The sequence below is a fragment of the Lutjanus erythropterus genome, chromosome 4 (genome assembly GCF_056507025.1).
Source record: "Lutjanus erythropterus isolate fLutEry1 chromosome 4, fLutEry1.hap2, whole genome shotgun sequence".
Classification (NCBI taxonomy): domain Eukaryota; kingdom Metazoa; phylum Chordata; class Actinopteri; order Lutjaniformes; family Lutjanidae; genus Lutjanus; species Lutjanus erythropterus.
The window spans coordinates 32,671,649-32,681,668 of record NC_139320.1 but is presented as its reverse complement, the minus strand read 5'-3'; the positions used below and the strand labels follow the sequence as shown (position 1 = coordinate 32,681,668).

The 10,020-nt window shown below is 41.6% G+C and overlaps 1 protein-coding gene across 1 annotated transcript; it reads left to right on the top strand.

Moving 5' to 3' along the window:
• Positions 1-1,060: 1,060 nt before the first annotated feature.
• Positions 1,061-9,874, top strand: ostn (osteocrin). Its single transcript, XM_084716477.1, has 5 exons — positions 1,061-1,150; positions 4,103-4,186; positions 7,070-7,299; positions 7,681-7,826; positions 7,932-9,874. Exons 2-4 carry the CDS (start codon positions 4,103-4,105, stop codon positions 7,766-7,768), a joined length of 402 nt encoding a protein of 133 aa, XP_084572603.1. The 5' UTR covers positions 1,061-1,150; the 3' UTR covers positions 7,769-7,826; positions 7,932-9,874.
• Positions 9,875-10,020: the final 146 nt, after the last annotated feature.

Below are 10,020 nucleotides of genomic sequence, written 5' to 3'. Positions count from 1 at the left end.
ACAATCCTTTCCATATATATATAATAAGCTAAGAGGAGCTCAGCTCCCCTGAAAGTGTACTTTGGGACATTTGAGGAGAGTTCTAAAACATGATGTTCCTGAAAAAAATAAATATAGTAAAAAACATCTATCTCTACGAGGCTCTGATACTTCACGTAGTAACGTCCTCGAGTGTGAAGCAGAAAACGTTGCCTGTGTCTGCCTGCTAATTTGGTGATTTAGTTTCTTGTTTTTTGCTCTGATTAATAAATGTATTCTTTGATTTTGAAAAGTTTGTCATTTAACCTCTATGAACTGTTATTAACAGTATTAACTGTCTGTGGTAATAATAGTAGAATGTTAGAATGTGCACTTACATATGTGCACGTGCACGTGACATTTTTTAGTGGCGGTGCAAACCGGAAAATTGGGCTCCCCCCATAGTCACTGTGTAACTCGAACCCTGATCTTATCCTGAACCTAACCAAACTGCAACCGTTTCACAACATGTTGATTACTGTTACCGTGACAATGACGGTCACCTGATGTGTGCATGTCAAAATACACAAAGATATTACGGACAAAACACTCCAGGGTTAATCATGATGTGTATTTTTGGAACAACAGGCCCTCAGAGCAGTGGGCGTTTGTTTTTGAGATGGGCTCTCGGACAAATTTTTTTTTTGACTTTTGGGGTTTTGGAATAACGGGAACTGTTACAGGACTCTGTGGACAATTTTACAGATATGTGTGTTCATGTTAAAACTGTGTTTCCAGGAGGAGAGGAGAGGAGAGGAGAGGAGAGGAGAGGAGAGGAGAGGAGAGGAGAGGAGAGGAGAGGAGAGGAGAGGTGGTAGGAGGTGAGGAAGGAGAGATGGTCTGAGGAGGAAGAGGAGGAGGTGATTGCTCCCCAGAGGGTTCATTAACAGGTAATGATCCTGATGACGAAATGTCAGACACACACAGTGGAAAAGAAGGGAAGCACAGGAAGTGATGTCACAGGAGCGGAGGCTGCTGATTGGAGAGGAGATTCCCGGGCAGCTGCTATAAAACCTGATGTGAAGACTCAGAAACACAGAAGGGACGACGCAGCAGGACGGACGGACACACACACACACACTCACACTCACATACACACTCCTCCTGAGAGAGACTCAACTCCAGACTGAAGGTATGGTGTGTGTGTGTGTGTGTGTGTGTGTGTGTGTGACATGCAGGTGTGCAGGTTCACAATCCTGCAGGTGTTACACTGCAAAATATTTTAGTTTTCAGTGAGTGATTTTTTAAATGCCTAAATGTCCAAACTTTGCTCCAGAAAAGTTTTTCTTCACATTAAATTTTTCTCAGTTTAACTTGAACGTTTTTGGTTTTTTTTTGTTACTCTAATCTGGTGTTTTACACTGTAGATGTTTAACTGCAAGTGGCACCATTGCTTCCTTCTTGTGTGTCAGTTTTCTGTCAAACAAACAGATTAATAACAGAAAACTTGAATCATTGCTGCAGAAACTCTTTGCTCTCTTTTGGTTGCATAAATGTTTTAAATGATGTGTTACTGAAATGAGCATTAGTTTAAAATCATTTCTCTTTTATTCTGATGTGTGGCATATTTTCTGTCACCTGTCTTGTGTTGTTTGTGTCATTGCTGCCTAAAAAAGTTTTTAAAATGTTGATGAAGCTTTTCTAGTGAAATAAATTAAAATGTTGAACAGGTGAACATGCATTGCATGCAAAAAGGTTTAATGCATGTTCATCCTTTAACATCAGTTTGGTTTAAAAATCTTCAAACCTGCAGGCTGTCGCACAAAATAAAGGTGTCAAAATGTTGCATTCAGGTGTCTGATGTTCAGCCTGCTGCTGGACTGCAGGGAGGAAACACGGTGTATTTTTGTGAATGGAAGAATTTGCAGTGTGTGTGTGTGTGTGTGTGTGTGTGTGTGTGTGTGTGTGTGTGTGTGCACACGTGCATGACTGAGCGCTGCAGGACGTCAGCATCAGCAGTGGTGTGAATGGAAGAAGTTCACCTCGTGTGTGTGTGTGTGATGTTGACAACAAGTGTTTGAAACACATTCAGACACAGAAACTGTGTGTGTGTGTGTGTGTGTGTGTGTGTGTCGGGGGGAATGCAGGAGCGTGCACATCAGTGAGCGTGCATGTGACGGTCAAAAGACGTTTATTTGCAGGGATGGAAAATGCTAAAATTAGCCGATGTTGCTGGACAATACACACAATACAGCCGTCAGCTGAGCTAAAAGTGTCCTGCTGTGTGTGTGTGTGTGTGTGTGTGCAACAGGTCCAAGTCATAGAAGGCAACAATAAAACACTGATAAACTCCAAAAATTATTTTATGTTTTCTTTAATGATTTCTGAGGGTGCTGTTAGTGGACACTGTTGTCCCACAATGCATTGCATAAAGTGGATCAGAAAATTTAAATAAATGATATGTGTTGGTCAAAGTGTCAACAACGAAACAACGATCTTGGGGAAACTATAAAATAAGTCTGATGTCCACTGGTTTTATATGATTTAGTGTAAAATGTTGAATATTTGTCCACAGTGACTGTCAGTGTTCAGGACAGGACAGAGCTCATGTGTTGTCTGGCAGCTGTGACCTTTGACCTCTCAAATGTTAGTGAATCTTCTGCTGTGTTCAGGTGCAGCTAGGAAAGTCAGACTTCCAGGACTTCAAATCAGCTGCTGAATGCAGCGTCTTGTGCTGCGTCAGACAGGACGAGACAGGGTTCAACTTTACTGCTCAGAAATCTACTTTCCTGAAGTCAGTTTTTTACTCGTCCCCATACAAATTGTTTAATTAGCTGTTATAAAACTACGACAAAGACTAATTTTAGGTTTCATGTGGGGCTGAAATGGCTATAAAATGTCAGAAAATAATGAGAAATGTTCATCTCTGTTTTTCAAAGTCCAGGGTGATGTCTTTAAATTCTTTAAATGTCTTTTTTTCAGTCTAAAATCCAGAAATGTTCAATTTATATAATATATAATAAATCTCAATTTGAGAGCCTAAAAACAGCATTTTCTGTAATTTTACATGAAAAATTACTTAATCAGTTAAATATATTTTTTTAAACCCTTGCCAGGTTGAGTTGCCAGATTTTCTTGCCTGATATGTGTACTTGCCCTGGCCAAGTGGGAAATCCTTATTGAGCCCTGCAGGAAACGTCTTTAATGGCTGAGAGAAGTGTTTAATTGGTCAGTCTGCTGGTGGAGGGTTACTGGTTGATCCTGATGTTGTCCTTGGAGCACTTTGTCTGACCTCCAGCCAGCCTTCAGGTCTGAGTGAAGGACGTGTTTTTGGAGACGTGTGTCAGGTGTTTCATGATGGTGGTGTCGATGTTTGCTTCCTAAAGAACACTGCTGTTTGTGCATTTCTCTATCCAGACGATACAGAACACTTTATGTGATCATCCTTGGTGGCAGGACTCCAGGGGATATATTTATAAAACAGACTTGGAATACTTGATCTTGAGTATGACGAACACAGAAAAATAGATATCAATAATATATATCTCCAATGAAAAGTCTAGACTTGACAGAAGTGAATTTCCTGCTGGTTGACATATTTCAGGGATTCATCTGTGCTCAAGCCTGTGGTGAACTTTGCTTTAGCATCATGATCAGTGTGTTAGGTATCAGGCTGCATGTTTGTCCTGAATCCCCTCAACCATCTCTTCTCTGCTGGCGTGGTCCTTCTGGACTAGCCTTATTTTAGGGTTTAGTTAGTTTAGTCAGAGGATAACCCCACAAACTCGGAGATAACCCGGCTAGGCTTTAGACCTTGGCTAAAGTTGGGGTTCGGTTCACTTTGTAATGTCCCAGGAACATGTCAGTGTGAAAGCTCACTTAACCCCAGGTGAAGAGAGCTCTTAGCCTGGGGGCTAAGTGCAGTGTGAAAATCCCTCTGGATGACTGAGGATCTTCACAGACAAACAGGTCTGAGAGGTTTTCAGAGGCTCCACTGATGCAGCAGATGTGACGATGCACCTCGCTGAGAGGTGACGTCCAAGATAACCGATTCATATTTTCAAGTTGTCAGTTGTTGTTGTTGTTGGCAGGGGTGTGGAGGAGTGACCACCTGAACATACTGTTGTTGTTGTTGTTTGTGCAGATGCAGACGTTGCTGTCCTCCTGCCTGCTGTTCATCACTCTGCTGCACTGCGGCGTCGACGGCTTCAGAGTCCAGCCTGCTCAGGTCAGAACACACACACACACACACACACACACACACACACACACACACACACACACACACACACACACAAACCTATAGACTCAGATTAAAATGAACTAGCTACACCCGTCCATCCTCAGACCCCAACCTCTGCCCACCTCTCAAACTAAATGAATTACTGTCACTACAGAATCACAGACAGATGACTTTTAAAAGCAAAGAAAAACCAAAGTAACTACTGTTTAACAAAACTGTCACTGTTGGTTTGTGGTCCTTCTCTCTGTTAATGATGTCTCATGATCATCAGTCACTCCCAGACGTGTCCAGGGTTTTACAGGCTGTTTTTGGGATTGTTGCAGCCTAAAATGCCTGATTTCACAGCTTTTCTAAAAATAAAATTGTAATGCATGTTGTGATGTTTTTAGGCTTTTTTCACTGAAATCATTGGAGCAAATAATTCTCAACTAGACACCATCAGGATTCTAAATAAACAGATTACCAGAAAAAAGTCACTCTACTCGACTGTGGTCATAAGCATTAGAGACAGAATCAGTTTAAAAATTATATTTGAAGGTGGACAGACAGTCAGTACTGTGGATGTCCTGTAGAGAGGACCACAGAGACGTCATGTCGCTGAAGAGGATCTGAGAGGACAGCAGGGTTTATAGAAATGGTTTGAAGTTGATACGGCAGTAAAGTTGCATATCTCCATTTGATTCTAGTTTGTACTCAACTCCATCTCAGAGGGAAATCTTGGACTTTTCACTTCTCTACATTTGAGACGGTGAAGCAGCAGATCAGTTTGCGTCCTATCAAACCATCCTGAGGGCCAGAACAAACGGCCCCTCCCTCAGGGGCCCCTGAGCTGATATCAGATGAAGTAACATCAGAGCAGAGGCTGACGCACAGCTGCGAGCTCCAAACCTGAGGCTGTTTTCTGTTTAGTCTGGACGAAATCTGATCGTGTGACTCGGGAGAGGCAGCGGGCGGACAGGAAGTCACAAACTGCTCGCCGTCAGGGTCGTGATGTAACGCATGACTCCCAACATGGAGTCCTGACGTATGAAAACATCAGGCGAGGTGGAGGCGCGGAGTAGGGTGGGCTTCCTCTGCTGAGGTAAATATTTTCTATATGGAGACTCCCTGAGAGAAAATAAAAGATGGAGGAGGAGCAGGAAGTCGGCCATGTTGGTTTTATGGAGCGTGTCTGATCTGATCTTATCCTTCCATTGTGTTTCAGTACATAGACTCATCCCACTCTATCCATCTTATATCACAGCCATGCACTGTGCCGGGTTAAGTGTTTTGGATCTTCTGCTGCTTGATAAAGGGTAACTTCAATATTTTTCCAACCTAGAATCTATTTTTCCATGTTTCTGTGTCCAAAGACGTCTCACACCGCTGCATGGTAACCAAACAACTGTAACAAAGCTGATGGAGTCCTTGGGATATTTCAGGTGTCTTTCTTTCATTTTTCCACAGAAAGTTGGTGGCAGAAGTCATGTTGTGTTGTTCTGATTTGGAAGGCGGAGTCACAGGTTACTGTTCTAACTGCATTAATGGTGTGAACTGTTGAACTGAAGAAAATACACCTAAATATATTGGACTAGGTTTAAAAATATTTTAAAATTTTTTTCAGAATGTTTGTCTCAGTTTCCCCATTATTATATTTCCCAGGAAATAAGAAATAATTTAATTGTGCATTGCTGAGAATCCTGATTCCCAGAATTAAACCATAGCATATACTAGTTTGTCCCAAGCCCAGTTTTTCTTCTGGTTGTCTTTGTACGTCTTTCTCAACGTGTTGTGCAGTTCTGGGTACTCAGACTCCAGCATTATCTGCTCTTCCATGTTTGTCTCTCTGTCCTGTGATGCCGTCCCCTTTTATTTGACTGACCAACGTCAGGCAGCAGCCGTCACTAGTTTAACATGATGATGAACTGGGCAGTAAAATCTGTGTGTTCATGTAGGTGACAACCTTTTCTTACTCTTACTGCTGAGATCGAAACTGCTTCCCCTCTGCCGTAATAATCTTTACTGGACTTCAGTATCTGTCAGGTATCTGTACTTTACTTGAATATTTATTTTTCTGACAACTTTTTATTTTTACAAAGATCTCTACTCTCTACTCCTTACATTTCAAAACAGGCTTGTTACTTTATTTATTTTTTTTTTATCTAAAAGACAACAAGACAAGAAAGACGAAAAAAAAAGGTCACAAGGCGAAACAGAATGTAAGAAGATGATAAATGATGTAACAAGACAAATAAGACATAAGACAGAAAAGACTTAGCAAAACAAAAGAGATGAAAAAGATGTAAAAGACCAACCAAGACATAAAAGACTTAAGACAAAAAAGATGTAAAAAGCTGAAGCAAAACAGAGAGGGAGACTCTGTGGAGGAGAAAAGCAGAGGTTCAGTTGTCTTTGAACAGATACGGTCAGTAGAAATGTTCTCCAGAGGACGACTTTTTACTTTTATACTTTGAGGACATTTTAGGGCCTGAAATTTTTTCAGTTTTACTGCAGTAAAAAATTGGATCAGTACTTCTGCTTCTACACAAGTATCTGTACTTCTACTGCAGTAAAGACTGTGAGGACTTTTGTCTCCTCTGGTCTTCATCCCTCACTGAAATCACTGGAGGTGGCGAGTTACTGCACAGCGCTGTGACAAGGCCTGAACTGGCCAGTGGGGTCAACAACTTTTGACAGTGGTCCAGTGAACGGGTTTCACCACTGACAGGCTCAGGTTGTTATTTAAAGTGTTACACAGGGATCCCTGCAGAGACAGAGCTTTCTGCTGATGACTCAGATCTTTCTTGTTGCTCTGTTTAAAGATGCCAGACTCCATGTTGGCAGAAGTTTCAGCACATATCTTCATCCCATCCTGTCCTTGTGTTCCAGCGTGTAGACCGGCCCATGTCGAGGTCTTTGGCGGGTCTTCGGCCTCGTCCCGGAGGGGTGAAGGCAGGGGAGGAGCTCACTGCGAAGCTGCTTCGACTGGACGACCTGGTGAGGATGGAGAATGATGTCATGGAGCCAAAGAGGAAGAGGAGTTTCCCCGGCAACAACGCCCCGCTGGACCGCCTGTCAGTCAGCTCCATGGAAAACAAACAGGGAACCAACAAGCAGAGGTAGGATGACAGGAACGTAGCAATACAGGTTTCTACACTGTTATTCACTGTTTGAGGTCCCACTGGCGCTCATGTAGCATCCTCTCCAATCGTATAACCGTTTTCTGACTGGAGAATTGGCGCCACCTACTGCTTATCTCCATGAACCAACTCCTAAAACACTGATTTTCACTTCATGGGAACTTTAAATAAAACAACAACCCCCAAAGACAAACGTTCATCGCCTGTCTGTTGGTTCTGATAGAGTGATTGTAATAATTTAAATCCAGTATCGTGTGTACTGGCTGTAAGACAACCGGTCTTTGTTGTTTCAGTACGATGTGCTCACATGTTTTCACGTCAACAGTGTTTTCACCTTTATCTTTCTTTTTGTGCTTCTAGCAAGGTAGTCGAGTTGCCACGGCGACGAGTCAGTCCGCCTCCCATCGACAGAATTGGAATGAGTCGTCTACCAAACAGTCGAGGATAGGCCACACCCCTTTCCTCTGACAGCCCACCCCCTCTCTACAGCACCCGTCTCTGGACAGGTACGGCACTGCGCTCCACTGATATTCATCAGTGTTGTCAAAAATACTGAAGTGACCTTTTAAGTTCCTTGAACGCCTCACAGAAAGCCGTCTCTCTCTGTGCAGAGGAATCTTCACAGATGCATGAAACAGCCAATCACCAACCACCAGTCACCTGCTGAACCACGCCTGTCAATCATCCACCTTCACTTCACCTGGACAACCCCACCCCGCCCAACACAGCATTGAATGTTTAATGATGGTGCATTCAGGTGCTGCTCAGTAAATTTATCACTCTTGTCTGAGAAGTCAGGACCAAAGCAACAACGATGATACATGATCGAATGATTATTGATCAGATCAGAAAGTCTTAAACAGAATCTGTCTTCAGATTCTAGAAAATCCTCCACTCAACTCAAACATCTACAAGAAAAATCTTTGACCTCACAGGACTCAGATTTCATCTTTCATGAACTCCACAATCAGCATATTTCTGTCCTGAACAAACAGCAGGCTTTAAATTTCATTTTTGTTCTGACACCACAGATATTTCTGAAAACTGAATTCTGTCACGATGGTTTTTACAGTATCACCTGAATGCATCGTCACTCCCCTCCTCCCTCCCTGTGACCGGAGGCCTCCGCCGCCTCAACACCTGACCTGAACAAGTGACGTGACTTGACTTGAGTTTCAGTGCAGCAGGTTCTATTGACGGCAGGACAACACGCTGAGAGACGTTTCCACTGCACCAGGACACGACGAGAACTGGACCGAACGGCACGCCGTCCAAACATTTACACTGTAAAAAAAAAAGACAACTTTAACAAGTGACCACTTTGTTATAAGCGAAAAGAGAAAGTAGTTTTTTTTCCACCGTTAATTTTAATTAAATCGAGTCAGTCTTCTTTAAGCTCCATCTAGTGGCTGTTTGAGGAACTGTATCTAAAACTGTAAGAGAACGACGTGAGCATTTTAATTCAAAATATTCAAAAAATTCCAAAATGATCAATAGAATGCAATGAAATGACAGTTTTGAAGTTCATTCTTGGGATAAATCATGTCCTACCAAAGAAAAGTAAAAAAAAAAAAAATAAAGATACCAACTACGGTTTTGTCCCAGTACTGCAACATGAATCTCTATAAACAAATATCTGCATATGAACACAAAATCTGTAGACAAGGGACAAGATTTTGTTAGAGTGGTTCTGACCAATCAACTTTTGACGAGGTTTGCATGCAGGCGGACGGTCTGAAACACAACCAGAGAACCCGTGAAACGAGGACACTGGATCTGAATTAAAAGTGTAATTTAATGTGAATGATGTAAAACCAGCAGCAGGTTTCATCACAGCTTGTGTTTTTTCTTCCTGCCAGCGGCCTTCAGGTTCAGACGAGTGCTGCGTCAGCACATTACTGCCCCACACCAACCATAAACGTGATTTAAAGAGTCTTTACTGAGTCCAGAAGGACACGCTGGTGCAGTGGAGACGTCGAGTCCTCGTTCAGTCCTGCTCCACTGACTCGGTTTTCAAAATGCTTCTTTCTGCCTTCATGTTTAATTGTGCACAATAAAGAGAAATGATCACTGAGCAGCAGCTGTTTTATTGTGAAACAAACTAAATCTGATGAGTTTGTCATCAGTGGAGGGTAAAGACACAAAATACTGAAAATAAAGCAGTTTTTTAGGCTGAAACTGAACTTTTAAGACTGATTACAGGTGACAGCATTTCTCTGTGGTAACGAACTGTTAAAACAATCTGGGGCCTCGTTTATAAAAAAATGTTCTTAGATTTGGTAATTTAATAAAAGATACTGAGCACCAAAAACTTTGACTAAACAGATTCTGGGAATAAAATCTGTAACTTAAACATCTGTGATCTATAAATTTATAATTAACTGCTTCACAATCAGTGATTTCCTCTGATATAATGAAGCAGAGCGTTTCATCAGGATCAAAAACAAAGTTGAGAAAACTCAAGGAAACTGTCTTCACTAAACTTTTTGAGTTTTGTATCAAACTGAAGCTTTTGAAAAATTTTGTTAAATTGAACATTTTAACTACATTCTTGAAATCTGGACTTAAGTCTCAACATTTCAAATTTATTCTCCACATTTTAATCAACATTTTGATTTTGACATTTAAACTGTATTCAACATTTTGACTATTTTTGCCATCTTAATTCCCAACATTTCAAATTTACTTAACATTTGAACT

Excerpts from the sequence above, each read along its gene's own strand:
- ostn (XM_084716477.1), top strand. The coding sequence starts at position 4,103 with ATGCAGACGTTGCTGTCCTCCTGCCTGCTGTTCATCACTCTGCTGCAC. Across the intron at positions 4,187-7,069 it reads TCAGAGTCCAGCCTGCTCAG|CGTGTAGACCGGCCCATGTC; the intron begins GTCAGAACACAC and ends CTTGTGTTCCAG. Across the intron at positions 7,300-7,680 it reads CAGGGAACCAACAAGCAGAG|CAAGGTAGTCGAGTTGCCAC; the intron begins GTAGGATGACAG and ends TTGTGCTTCTAG.